General features: G+C 46.5%; 1 protein-coding gene across 1 annotated transcript; it reads right to left on the bottom strand.

The window, feature by feature from the left end:
- Positions 1-8,425: 8,425 nt before the first annotated feature.
- LOC115658978 (cell death-inducing p53-target protein 1-like) lies at positions 8,426-14,826 on the bottom strand. The gene is made up of 4 exons (XM_030578603.1): positions 14,751-14,826; positions 9,950-10,009; positions 9,315-9,480; positions 8,426-8,534 (listed from the first exon to the last, which is right to left on the bottom strand). The coding sequence occupies exons 1-4, from the start codon at positions 14,824-14,826 to the stop codon at positions 8,426-8,428; spliced, it is 411 nt and encodes a 136-aa protein (XP_030434463.1).
- Positions 14,827-15,054: the final 228 nt, after the last annotated feature.

Here is a 15,054-nt window from a genome sequence, read left to right as displayed (position 1 = left end):
TGTTGACTGTTAAGTATGAGATGCTCCTTTCTTCCCCAGTCCCTGTAACATAGATCACTGATTGTTTTAAGTTTTAAAAGTTACCAGGAGAAAGATGCTTTACTACAGGTATTATTTGTTGAATCTCTGCAGAAAGGAGATGCGGATACTTGCCACTAGATGTCAGTAAAATGCTGAGATTAGCCACTTGTTGCATTGTCAACCTCCAATTTTAGGCAGGAAAATATTGTGGTAGATTTGGTCAACATCTTAACAGTGACCTTTAAAACACACAGACAGCAAGGAAATATTGCCATGATGTTGGCTGTCTCTCCTTACCTGGTTGGCATCTTTCTGGTAGGAAGCGGTTATCATGGTTTCTGTCCAGTGGACATGTCTGGAAGAACTCATTTAGCGTTTTATGACAATAACAGATCCAGGTCCCTTCTGCATTTGCCAGTCATTCATCAGGTGTACTTACTCCCTGAGGATCCCTTCCTTAAACTTGGATGTGAAAGTTAAAGGCAGTAGCATTCTGGGACCCAACAGAAAGGCTGTGCTAGAACCTGGGAAAAGAACATCAAATAATGGAGTATTTCTGGGGTTGCAGAGCTATTGGGGGGACACAAAAAGAGATTGCCATCCTTTGACTGTGGGTGCTCACATGGCCCCCATCACCACGTAGTAATACAAGGGGTACAACGTCAATCGCATGATGATGCTGTCCCTTGACCCTTAAGGGCCCACCCACCTGTCACCATAAGACCCATCCCCCTGGGGTATTGCCTCCAGGGCTGAGATGGACGTATGATTGGATGCAAGGTGTCATGTTACCCCTCCAAGAACTCCCCTCACTGATCTCTACCAATTGGAGTGGGTTTCAGCCCCAAGAGTGGATCCCAAGAGTGGATCCAGCCAAACAGGAAGTTCCAGGGCAGGGTGACCCATCTGAGAGCTCCTCCCACCATCCTCTACCAAGCGGAGAAAGTTTCAGCCACATAAGACTGCCCCAGGAGGGGATTTGACCAAATAGGGCAAGTGCCAGGGTGATCCCCTATCCTCCCAAAGTTCTCCTGGGGGTGGTGAATGAGTGTTTCCATGATTTCTGAAAAACGTGTTCTTGAAATGAGCTGGACTCTTCCATGCAGCATTGGGACTTCTGGGGCAGTGCTGATGGCTGGCCAACTGTCGAGCTCCAGAGATCATGGGGTTCCGGCCTAGACCCTTGTACTACATCTTTTCTGATTGGTACACATTTCCCTTCTGGGATGGCCTAAGAGGGTGAAACCTTTGCCAATTGGTAAAGGGCTGTGAGGGGAGTTCTCAGTCACACGATGCTCTCATGGGCAGGTCATTCCTCCCTGGTACCTGCCCTGTTTGGGGCTGAAACCAGCTCTAACTGATAGAGGGTGATGTGAGGAGTTCTCAGAGGAGTCTCATACCACCCCTGGCTTCCAGTCATCTCTCTGTCTTGGCCCTGGAGCTAATACCCCAGGGGTGGGGTCTTATGATGACAGGTGGATGGGGCCTTAGGGTTCAAGGGATGGGGTCAACATGTCATTAATGTTATACCCCTTGTCCTACTCACAGTACCTGAGTACCTCACAATCTTTAATGTAGTTATCTTTACAACACCCTTATTGTGCCCATTTTACAGATGGGAAACTAAGGCCCAGAAGTCCAAACTCTCAAAGGTATTTATTTGCCTAACTCCCGTTGAAATGAATGGAAGTAGGTGCCTAATTACCTTTGCGGTTCTGGGGCAGCAGTACTAGGTGACTAGCCCAAGGTCACACAGGAAGTTTGTGGCAGAGTGGGGAATTGAACCATGTCTCCCAAGCCCCAGCTTGCTACTAGATCATCCTCCCTGTCTGCTGACAGACAGGATGGGGACACCTCCGATGGTTTTGATGCTGATGTGGGGACCAAGAACCTGGAACTGACCTTGGCTTTCCCACATGCCTATCTAAAGCCTTATCATACTTTTATGACAGAGCAAGTGTGAAACCATATATGTAATGAGAAACTGTCAACACCTCTCTGATGGGGAGCACAGACCCCATTGCTGGATTGGCAGGGAAATGGTTAACTAACTTCCTTTCCCTTAGAAGAACCATAGCTGTCTGTGCTCAGTGTAGACAAATTCAGGCAAGAGTACAAACAGCTGTAGGGGATCAAAGATCTGGCTGCCTTCCCTATACTCTGGCTGATCAATCTGATGCAGGGGGACAGGGGAAAGGAAAGGAGCAGTGTGAAGAGAAGGTAAACTCCATAGGACTCTGTGAGCCTGAAAATGGGGCAGCTGTTAGGAGCAATTGCTGTTACTTTGTTTTATTTGGAATTTGCAGAGATGAGCCATGTATTTCCGTGTAAGAACTAGTAGGGAGCCAGGAAGTGGTGCATGTAAGTCATGTGCTGCTTTGAAAGGATTAACCCTAGGAAGTGTTGCTGGGATAAGTAACCCTGATAGCAGAGGTTTGGCTGAGGTTTGCTACATGGTTCTTTGGGAGGCTCTTTGTTACTTAAAGGGCTGGGGCTTTATTAGCCCAATTCTTGAACTGGCTAGTGATACAACCTGCCCTCCTCAGTCTGGGGAGCACTGACACAGGGCATCAATTGATCTTTGCCCCTTCTCATATAGACCCCTTACTGCAACATCCCCTTGCTATGTTTTCTCCTCTCAGGATAAAGAGCAACGTTCCATTTTAGCTTATGAGGTGGAAAGAGCACAAGTTGTAGGGGACGGTTTCATTGCCTTGCCTGCAAGCCTGTTGGGCAAACATTTTCAGCACATTCTGATGTAAAATCATTAGTATTCAGATGTGGGGAAAGGTGCTTGAGTAAGGAGTTGGAGCTTACAGTTAAAAACACATTGTGAAACAATTTAAAAATTACAGAAAAATTACATTCAGAATTACACCTTCCTATAATTCTTCGAGACTGTTCATGAAAGCTAGCTAGCTGAAGGGGAGAGCAGCTGGTGTTTGAGTATGGTAGTGGAAGCCTCAAGAGGGAATGAAAATCAGGTTTGAATATTTTTAATAAACCTGCTGCCTATTAATTTCATTTAATGACCTCTAGTCTTTGTGTTTAGGGGTCGAAAAACAAGAACTAGGGGTCACCAAATGAAATTAATAGGCAGCAGATTTAAAACAAACAAAAGCAAGTATTTCTTCAAACAATGCACAATCAACCTGTGGAACTTTTTGCCAGAGGATGTTGTAAAGGCCAAGTCTATAACAGGGTTCAAAAAAGAACTAAAGTTCATGGAGGATAGATCCATCAATGGCTATTAGCCAGGATGGGCAGGGATGGTGTTCCTAGCCTCTGTTTGCCAGAAGCTGGGAATGGGCAACAGGATGGGTCACCTGATGATTACCTGTTCTATTCATTCCCTCTGAGGTACCTGACATTGGCCACTGTCAGAAGACAGGATACTGGGTTAGATGGACCTTTGGTATGACTCATTATGGCCGTTCTTATGTTCCCCAAGTATTTCTGAGGCAGAGAGATGTGCAGAAGAGTAGAGGGAGGAAAGTTACTCTGTGTCAGGTCCTTCAGGGAGCTAGTTCCTCTCTCCATCCCCAGTCTGCAATAACACCCAGCTCTTACATAGCACTTTTGCATCAGTAGATCTCCAAGTGCTTTACAAAGGAGGTCAGTGTCACTATCCTCATTTTAAAGATGGGTAAACTGAGGCATGGAGAGGGGACATGTCTTGCCTGCACTCACACAGCAGATCAGTGGCAGAGTCAAGACTAGATCCCAGCTCTATTCACACTGCCTCTCTAGCACATAGCTCTTAGCCTGGAGTCTGATTCTATACCAGTGAATTGTAGGCAGGTACTTAATTCAAAGGGAACTTTAAATGGCTGAGTGGCCTTCTAGCACTTCCCAAATCGGGGTATCTGCTGGAACCAAAACCCTGAAGTTCTTGTTCTGAACTAAGCTTCTTGGCCCATCTACATTCCTAATACCTGCCCACTCATGAATAGATTAACTCACCGTGCCAGTTTCCCAATTAGTAACATGTGGCTAACTCTGCTGCCTCCAAGAGATGTTGACATTTACTTACACGTTCAAGGTGCTTAACAAATGCTAAGTGCTCAATATGACTTGACTTGGCACCCACTGTCTGCCTGCAGACAACTGCATGGGCAGCTCTGCCAGCCTGGGAGGAATTGAATGCAGCAAGATGCCTGTGCTACATTAAACCTGCAGACATCACTCAGAGCTGCCTGCCTGCTCAATGTCACAGCTCTATTTTTTGGCTCTGGCAGGCAAACTGCTGAGGTGGTCCCTTGGCTGGTTTTCTGTTTACTTTAATCTAGTGACATTTTATGCAGTTTACTGGGCTGGAACTTGACATGTGGATTCTATTCCTGGCTTTAGGACTGGCTGCTTGCGTGACCTTGGAGAAGTCACTTAGTCTCTCTCTGCCTCGGTTTCCCCTCTGTGCAATGGGGATAATCCTTCCTCTGTGTCTCTTGTCTGTTTAGCAAAGACGGTTTTTGAGGGGAGGACTGTTCTAGTGTGTTTATACAGCACCTTGCACAATGTAGCCCTGATTGCTGTTGGGGCCTTTGTCCACCACTGTAATTCTAATAATTATTGGAGTTTGTACATTTCTGCTAAAGCAAATCTGGGAAGTTTACAGATCTGCAGGATTTAAGAACAACCAAAACATCTGTGAAATCATATTAGCCTTGTTTATGCAATCTGGTGTAATATACTGCTTAGGCACTTAACAAAAGATACAGCTTACATTGTTTTAGCTACTCAGTCAAACCAACTGAATTAGCTAAGTAGGATGTACTGAAACACATGCTGAGTAGCTAAAGGGATTCTTTCAGAGCAGCCAGCCCAAACGGCATGCAAGGACGAGACTCTTAGAGACTGTAGCTGACAGTGTTTGACCCCCTCTGTTGTGGAGAAGACAAGCAAAGGGCCATTGGAGGTGCCCATTCTCCACGTCTACCAATTGTAATGATTCTGTAGTTGTCATGGGGTGGACTGGCACTTTTAGGAGGGAACTGGTCCAGCCAACCTGTGCCTCATTAACACCCTTCCAATGGGGCCTGGTAGAGGACAGCCAGTCACTGTGAAAAGAGGGCAAATAATAATAGGAGATATACCAATCTCTAGAACTGGGAAGGACCCTGAAAGGTCATCAAGTCCAGCCCCCTGCCTTCACTAGCAGGACCAAATACTGATTTTTGCCCCAGATCCCTAAGTGGCCCCCTCAAGGATTGAACTCACAACCTTGGGTTTAGAACAGGCCAATGCTCAAACCACTGAGCTACCCCTTCCCCCAACTGGGGAGAGGAAGCTGTGGCAGAGGGTGTAGAGTGCAGGAGGTCCTTGGCCAGAGGGTTGGGGTCTGTGAGCATGTGGAGAAGCTGCAGGTAGAAACGTCTAGGAGTTTCTGCAGAGAGAGAGAGCAGGAGATGACTCCAAGTACGCAGGCCGGAGAGTGGCTGATCAGAAGAGAGACGGGAGTGTTTAAAGGAGCTCAGAGTGTGCTGAGGGCAGAGACTGAGCAGAGCCTGGGAAGCACTGAAAAGCTGTGCTCACCTTGAGAACTTGAAGACAGAGGGAGGAGGGGCTCTGCCCACTGTGAGACTGGGGCAGAGGAGACTGTATTTTGAGTTACTTTATGTTAATAAACCAGATGTTATCGGGGGCATTGCTATTAGATGCAAGCCCTTGTGGAGTTACTGAACGCACCTGAATGAGGAGAAAGATGAGGCAGGGGGCTACAGAGCCATGCCAGGCCACAAAGGGGCTCTTCAGAGGCAGCTGACCCTGTTACAGTAGCATAGAAACATTTTAATGTTAAAGGTCTGAAAAATAAAATGTCCTCCTCAAAGTTTCTCTCTTTGGATAAGAATAAACATTTACTGCTGCTGCTGCTGCTGGACAGCTGAGGCTGCATGGTCCCTTTATGCAGTCAGTGCAAATAGTTGTACCATTAGCATACTCAGTGTTTTCATTTACAAAGCAAGGGACCGTCACTGATGGGGGCTATGGGGTAAATATTAATATAACTAGAATCTGAAACAAATCTGATGAAAGGTTAATTACACACTAGGAAAACCCAGGCAATGTCATAACTATAACATAGCGTGTAGCTTTCAGCCATCACTGACCATCAGTGTCATCGATACACTAAGGTTAAATTCAGGGGCCTTGCAGGAGCTGTTGTGTGGAAAGGAGGGACTGGTTCAAGCTGAGTTCTGCCTCTGTGGCATATTTCCTTTGTATTGGCTTTAAAACGGCTGCCTTTAACATTGCTTCACGTCGTCAAACTGGGAGCATGGTGGGATGGTAAATTGGCCCTTCCTTTACCTTACAAACCTCTAGTGTGCAAAGGAGGCACAATAAATAGTTAATGAGGGGGGTCATAACATTTCTTCCCAGATCTGGACCTTAGCATCCAAAATACGGGTGTTAGCATGAAAACCTCCAAGCTTAGTTACCAGCTTGGACCTAGTAATTGCTGCCACCAGCCAGGAATTATACAGTGCCTAGCTCACTGTGGTCTCCCCAAAACCTTCCCTGGGGGACCCCAAGATTCAGATTCCTTGAGTCTCACAACAAAGGGGAATAAACCATTTCCCTTCCCCCTCCTCCCCTCCAGGTGTTCCCTCCCTGGGTTCCTGGAGAGATATACAGAAGCAAGCTCTGTGAATCTAAACAGAGGGATTCCACCCTCCCTGTTTCAAGTCCTTGAAACACAAGCACCGAGAGAGCTAACCTCTCTCCCCCCTCACCCAGAGGGTATGCAAAGTCAGGCTTAGTAAATCTAACACAAAGAGATTTTCCCCCTGACTTCTTCCTCCCACCAATTCCCTGGTGAGCTGCAGACTCAATTCCCAGGAGTCCCCACTAAAGAAAAACTCCAACAGATCTTAAAAAGAAAGCTTTATATAAAAAGAATGAAAAAAAGGACATAAAAGGATCTCTGTATTAAGGTGACAATATACAGGGTCAATTGCTTAAAGGAAAAAAAATGAATAAACAGCCTTATTCCAAAAGAATACAATTTAAAACATTCCAGCAACTACACACATGTAAATACAAAAGAAAACAATATAAACCTATTGTCTTACTATCCTTGTACTTACAACTTGGAAACAGAAGATTAGAAAGGCAGGAGATAGAAAAATCACTCTCAGAGCCGAGAGGGTCAGACCCAAGACAAAGGACTCAGACCCAAAACTTCCCTCCACCCAGATTTGAAAAAGTCTTGTTTCCTGATTGGTCCTCTGGTCAGGTGTTTGGTTCCCTGTGTTAACCCTTTACAGGTAAAAGAACATTAACCCTTAGCTATCTGTTTATGACAGGGGGGTCAATCTTTGGGAGGTGTAGCTTTGTCAGTGGTGGAGGTGGGTTGGACTGGGAAGAGTGAGGTGTTGAGGGGAAGTTTTAAAGGGACAGTTAATGCTTTTTGTCTGTTACCGATACATGTGATTTCTCCCCCCCTCCCCACTGGTTTTGGGGTGATGCTGTAGTGTAAACAAGGTGGCAGGTGGCGTGTCAGTCTGCCCGGGACACAATGTAGATCACAGAACCAAGAGAGAAAAGGGGAATGCTGCTGGAATTGTTAAACAAACAGGTTTATTTCTGCCCCATAAATAATATGGTCTGAAACCTCAGTTTCATAATTCATAATTGTTCACATGAATAATACACAGTTACAGTACAGTACAAGCCAGAATCCCCATCTTAGTGCTGGGTGTTGTACAAACATAAGATTTCTTAGCCCAAAGAGCTTAGAACAAGACCATGTCAGCGCTACGGTGCTGCAGCTGCGCTACTGTAGTGTAAACATTTCCTACAGCGATGGAAGTCGGGCTTCTGTTGCTTGCTTAATCCACCTCTTCTTTGGACCTAGCTGCATCTACAATGGGTCAATCTAACTACGTCATGCAGCATGGGAAGTTTTTCACAGCCTTGAGTGATGTAGCTAGGTTGACCCAAGCTTTAGGCCTAACAAAAACAGAGGCCAATAGGTCTTGATGGGTCAGAGATTAAACTCTGATCTAAAATGTGTATTTCAAAACTTTTTAATAAGTGGAGGGTTTAGAAGCATGAGCGAGGATGGGAGAGGTTACATCCCGTCCATGTTCCATCTGAGGATTTAAGAATAGGTACAATAGCACCAAAATAATTATGCACCAGTCAGATCACAGCTTAAGGCAACAATATCCAAACAATGAAATAAAACTTATGTGGCACATTGACATGAAACTATTTCTAAAGGTGTTTTCAAAAATCAGTTCAACAATCTAATGTCCTGACGCTGAGATCTCTGAGGAATTCACTGCAGGATTGAGGCCTACCTTTGCATATTTCACAGAAAAAGATTTATTTATGAGTTCTTACATCAATAGCAAAACAATGTGAATTGGGCTTGAAAGTCTCCGTGGCTTGGCTTGGCTTTCTATAGTCTATTGTATCTGTAGATATGAAACCGGCAGCGTGGGCAATAATGGTCTACGTCCTTGAACCTTTTCATGAAGAAAGGGATGAGGCAGCATCCCATATTGCATCTAGAGCAGAATGGGATATAAGAAATGTACAGAAAGGTGTTAACCAACATGTTAGGGCTTATTTCTCATCTTGCTGCTGACTTCAGGTCAGTCTCTACTTTCAGCATGAGCGTTTCAGTTTTGATAGCTTCATTGTGCACTTTTACTCTGGCTCTTTATTGGTACAAAGAGCATTTTTGTCTCAGTGGTATGGATGTAAAACATTTTGCAGAGAGAATATTCTCTAGCTAGCATGAGGAACGCTCCTGGGAGAATGTGGTTTTGAAGCATTCCACCAGGAGATAATCTAGTTGGCATGACGCAGGCTAGCCTGGCCTGTGATAATGGGAACAGCTCAACATGAAAGAGGCTTAAAGTGGGTGCAGTGTTTACTGTTGGGGTAGAGGTTACATGGCCCTTGCTTAGATGCTCACAGGAGTTATCATGTGACCTCAAGCAAGATTAGAGATATTGCCCACTATTCTAGGAGCTGCATGAGAACATGCTGAGATATTATGTGGTTCAGAAATGTTGACAGGAAGGTGGACAGGGCTGTACAAATTCTGTTTGGCTAATGAGGAGGTAACGACATAATTTAAATTCAGCTATGACTTGCATCCCACATAACCACACTGAGTACATCCTAATAAGGTCATACAGTGTATATGGGACTGCACTCACACTGGGACTTAGCTATGCAGCCATTAGCAGCTAAGCCCCTGCTATAACTATATACTGGGGTAGAAATAACCTTTTAACCATTGTGCTATAAAGAATCTCCAAAATAAACTCAATGCTCACCCAAGACAGCACATGGCAGTGCTTAGGAGGAAAGTCAGTCTACCCACTCTGTAGACAATCTCTGTGGTAATGGGTTGGCGACAGCTTGGACATATTGTTCCTGCTGGCTTGCTTGTAAAGATTCCTGCTACGATGATTGGAGGCTGAGACACCACATAGATTGTTTCTAGGAAGAAACGATAAATAAAATGTGATTCAGAACAGAACCATTATGCTTCACTGATGTCTTGCCTTGCCACTTCCCCCCCATTCATTTCTATAATTGCATATGAATAAGATCAATCTCATCTGCCTGTTCTGTTCAAAATCTGTTAAAGGTTTACCCTTGGTTGAGTCCAAACTGACTGAAGTTTGCTTGGCATCTTCTTGTTCAGAGTGACACATGGAGAGGTGTGAATCCAGGCATCCAGAGTGGGGTTTGCTCATGGGAGTGGCTTGTGTGGAAAAGGAGTGACGGGGACAGAGTCATGTAGGGTTTCCCCGTAACTTTTACGGGATGAATTCTCCTCCTCCTAGACCCACCTGGATCAAAGTCCCCCTCTCCCATTGTAAAATCTACAGCAGTTGTTCTGAAGGCCTGGGTTCATATGCCAGAGCTCTGGGCATCTTCAGGAACAAGCATTCCCAGTACTTACCAGCAGGGGTTGATGATTCGTGGCATGAATACGGTGGGGCAGAAGGGCAACAACAATCCTCTGTAATAAGAAAAATGGAATAAAACCATATAAAGGTGCACAAGCCACTTTCTCTTAAACACCCATTTGGAATTTTGAACAGTAGCTTCTTGGAAAGGTGTCGCGGTACTGTAGCTCACAAGAGTCCTATCATGGGTCGAATGTAATGCAAGATATGGAACCAGTTACAACCTTAGTGAAGCCACCCCGGGCCAGTTTGATTAACAGATTGTAAGACCAGAAGGGACCATTGTATCTAGTCTCATCTGGCAGCAGAGCATAAGCCAGAGAACCTCCCCCAGTAATTTCACTATCACTTCTGTTTGAGCTATAGCCTAACTTTTAGAAAGGCATCCAGTTGTGATTTAAAGACTTCAAGTGATGGAAAATCCACCATATCCCTAGCTAAATTGTCCCAGCGGTTAATCACCTGTACTGCTTAAAAAGTGTGTGCTTCATTCCTAGTCTGAATTTGTCTCACTTTCAACCACTGGACCTCGTTGTGCCTTTAAAGAGCCTCCCACTATCGGAAATCTCTCCCGCAGGTAAGTACTTGTAGGTCATGACCAAATCATCCCCTGTTTGAGAACTCGGCCTCAGCAGACCTACCATTCAGAACCATACAACAGTACAAAGCAATTGGACTGTCCACCTGTAGGTTTCTTGGCCCAGTTTAACTGATGATTTATTAGATCAAATACTGGCCAGCCTTCCTACAACTAGTGCAACAAGGGGAGGTTTCTATCCCTGTGCTGCTTCTTGTTCCATCACTTCCAACAGGTAAGGTGTGTAGGTCCACAGGCATAGTCTGTCATACCTTGTGGCTCTCTGATCCCTAGCTGGCCCACTGGCTGCACTGGTCCTGCTCAGGAGCAAGGTCCTACTCTAGCCAACAAGCATTAGCCTCCCTGGAACTAGCCTGCCACAATACCAAACAGCAGTACTGGGGAAAGGGAAGGAAGGAGGAGTAGAAAGAGCACAGGGTTTTTAAACACCATCTAGCATAAGGACATATGGCCACACCTGGGCTGCAGCTGAGAAGCAGACAGCACAGTTCAGGATGGGGAATACAAAGGTGTTCAAAGCTTACCTTTGCATTTCCCCTGATCCTGGGCCAGCTGTGTGCTGGGCTGCTCCCCAGGGGTCGGGACAGGAGCCACCATGGTTGTTCTATGCCACCGGAAGGTTCCTCCATACTGAGATGATCCTACTGAAGCCAGATATGCCAGCTCTAGGGCCAGTCTCTGCTTATGGGGTGGCATAAAGCAGCTGCAGCACAGAATTTGGGGCAAAGCCTCAGGGCTGCCCAGAGGATTCAGGGGCCCTGGGGCACGGCTGGGTCTTCGGCGGCAATTCAGCGATGGGAAGGACCCGCCGAAGAATGAAGCGGCGGCAGTAGAGCAGCCTAAATGCCGCCAATCATGGCTTTTTTTTTCCCCCCCTCGCTGCTTGGGCTGCTTCCACTCACTGGGTGGCACTCTGAGGCTTCAGCGGGTCCTTCACTTGCTCCAAGTCTTCGGCTGCACTGAAGGCCCCGCTGCTGAAGACTCGGAGCGAGTGAAGGGCCAGCCACCAAAGTGCCACCGAAAACCCAGAGCGGCTCATGGGGCCCCTGTGGGGCCCAGGGCAAATTGCCCCACTTGTCCCCCCTCTGGGTGGCTCTGCAAAGCCTGTCTAGTCTAAGGGTATGTCTACACTACGGGATTATTCCGATTTTACATAAACCAGTTTTGTAAAACAGATTGTATAAAGTTGAGTGCATGCGGCCACACTAAGCACATTAATTCAGTGGTGTGCGTCCATGGTCTGAAGCTAACGTCGATTTCTGGAGCGTAGCATTGTGGGTAGCTATCCCGTAGCTATCCCATAGTTCCCGCAATCTCCCTGGCCCACTGGAATTCTGGATTGAGACCCCAATGCATGATGGTGCAAAAACAGTCATTCCTTCCTCCGTGAAAACAACGGCAGACAATCATTTCTTGCCCTTTTTCCCTGGATTGCCCTGGCAGACGCCCTAGCACGGCAACCATGGAGCCCGTTCAGCTTTTTTTTTACTGTCACCGTATGTCTACTGGATGTTGCTAAAAGAGGCGGTACTGCAGCGCTACACAGCAGCATTCATTTGCCTTTGCAAGATAGCAGAGACGGTTATCAGTTGTTCTGTACCGTCTGCCATGCTATTGTAAATTGGTGATGAGATGATGGTTATCAGTCGTTCTATACCATCTGCTGCTGTCATGGGTGCCCCTGGCTGAGGTTGGCTGAGGGCGCAAAGACAAAAATGGGAATGACTCCCCGAGTCAATCCCTCTTTTATGGTATCTAAAAATAGAGTCAGTCCTGCCTAGAATATGGTGCAAGTGTACTAGAGAACCAGTGTACCAGAGAGCACAGCTGCTCTGTGTCAGATCCCGCAGAAATGATGAGCTACATGCCATTCTAGGGGGTGCCCCTGCAACAACCCCACCCGTTGCTTCCCTGCTCCCCTAACCCTCCTAGGCTACCATTGCAGTGTCCCCCCATTTGTGTGATGAAGTGATAAGAATGCAGGAATAAGAAACACTGACTTTTTAGTGAGATAAAATGAGGGGGAGGCAGCCTCCAGCTGCTATGATAGTCCAGGCAGGACATTAAACGGTGCAGCGGAGAGGAGCCCAGCATCCTGCTGCTATGATAGTCCAGGCAGTACAGAATCTTTTCTTTACACATGAAAGGAAGGGGGCTGATGGAGCTCAGCCCCAAGTTGCTATGATGAAGATGGTTACCAGCCGTTCTGTACCATCTACTGGGAATGACCGGGAGTCATTCCTATTTTTACCCAGGTGCCCCCGGCCGACCTCACCTGAGGCCAGCCAGGAGCACTCACAGGCTGATGGTGACGACGGATAGCAGTCATATTGTACCGTCTGCCGGAGGGAAGGGGAGGGGAGGGGAGAGGATACTACTGTTCACTGCCGCAGCATCGTGTCTACCAGCAGCATGCAGTAGACGTAGGGTGACATTGAAAAAAGTAAAGAAATGATTTTTTCCCCTTTTCTTTCACGGGGGGGAGGGGGGTAAATTAATGAGCTATACCCTGAACTACCCCAGACAATGTGTTTGACCCTACAGGCATTGGGAGCTCAGCCAAGAATGCAAATACTTTTCGGAGACTGCTGGGGACTGTGGGATAGCTGGAGTCCTCAGTACCCCCCCACCCTCCATGAGCGTCCATTTGATTCTTTGGCTTTCCGTTACGCTTGTCACACAGCATTGTGCTGTGAACTCTGTATCGTAGCCTGGAGATTTTTTTTCAAATGCTTTGGCATTTTGTCTTCTGTAATGGAGCTCAGATAGAACAGATTTGTCTTCCCATACAGCGGTCAAATCCAGTATCTCCCGTACGGTCCATACTGGAGCTCTTTTTGGATTTGGGACTGCATCGCCACCCGTGCTCCACGCTGGGCAAACAGGAAATGAAATTCAAAAGTTCACGGGGCTTTTCCTGTCTACCTGCCCACTGCATCCGTGTTCAGATTGCTGTCCAGAGCGGTCACGATGGTGCACTGTGGGATATCGCCTGGAGGCCAATACCATCGATTTGCAGCCACACTAACCCTAATCAGATATGGTAATACCGATTTCAGCGCTACTCCTCTCGTCAGGGAGGAGTACAGAAACCGGTTTAAAGGGCCCTTTATATCGATATAAAGGGTCTCGTTGTGTGGAGGGTGCAGCGTTAAATCGGTTTAATGCTGCTAAAATCGGTTTAAACGCATAGTGTAGACCAGACCTAAGGTTGTGGTTCAATTTTCTAAGAAGTGTCCTGCACCCCTTCTGTGGCTACCCAGCGCTGAATCAGCCACTCAACGGCCCGCGCTTTAATGATAGGAATGATGCTAGAAAATGTCACTGAACCTACTGCCAGAATCCTCCATATCCTCATGCGAGAGGGGAGTTCAAGTCCCTGATTGGCAGAATGGCATTGAGCTGTGGAAAGAGCTTACAGGGGCTACAGAGTCTGTAGTGAGCTGTGCCTATGCTGATCGTGCCATAACAGTGACTAGACCAGGAGAATAAGGATGTGATCTAAAGGGCTTTTTGGCTTTGTTGGTAAGCACAATGTGATCTAAAGGGCTTTTTGGCTTTGTTGGTAAGCACAATGTGTTGGAGGAAAGCATGAAGCATTTTCCAGCTATGGAGGGGACAGAAAAGTAGAAAGGAGCTTCAGCAAACTATGTCTTCTGAATAAAACCAAACCTGATCTATCCAGCTCCCTGACCACTCCCTCTTCATACACCTACAGCTGAGCAGGGACTTGGGGCTTACCTGCACAGGACTTTACTGTGCAGCAAGACAGGGTGTGAATCTACAGTGCACTAGCTTGCTGTGCAGTAATGGCTATTATTAACGTCCCCGTCTGGCCTTCCAGCCTGCTCTGCTCCTGCCCCAACTCAGGACCCTATGTATTATGCTCCAGTGTGCAGAGGCCTATGAGATACATATACCCCGTATGTCTATGTTCCTATGATGGGTGCACAGTTTGCTAGAAAGATGCCACACAAGGACCCAGTACTGAAGCCCCTGGGGGTCTCCAGTTAATCCTCATTCCCTTCGCTGCTGGCCTCTCCTGACAACCATTGCATTGAAAAGACAGCACTTCAAGAGTGAATGCCTTCTCTCTGAGGCAGCACTGAGGATGTATTATTCCAAGGTATACAATCCAGCAGCAAAACTGCTAATCAAGAACACTTTCTGAAACTTCCACAACCAAGCCCACCTACCTTTTGGTGCATAGGGCTCTGGGTTAGTTTCAAACACGGTCATAGGAATCATTACCTCTCTCTTCTCGCAAGGCATCTCTCCAGTTTGCCTAGAAATGGTAGCACAAAGGAAAATTCAATCACAAGTAACAGTCAGCCCTCAGTGCTCAGTTAAGGACTTTCCGTGGTAAGCCTGCTCCCAGAATTCACAGTCCTGGCTCTTTGAACTTGCATTGAGATAAAAGACTAGAGTGTCCTTAAAATGATAGCTTCTTTATATGAGAAACTCCACTAAGCTTCCATTATATTTGATGATGATGATGAT

This window comes from Gopherus evgoodei, chromosome 10 (genome assembly GCF_007399415.2).
Source record: "Gopherus evgoodei ecotype Sinaloan lineage chromosome 10, rGopEvg1_v1.p, whole genome shotgun sequence".
Taxonomy (NCBI): Eukaryota; Metazoa; Chordata; order Testudines; family Testudinidae; genus Gopherus; species Gopherus evgoodei.
Note: the sequence above shows the minus strand (reverse complement) of the source record. Positions and strands in the feature narration are given on the sequence as shown.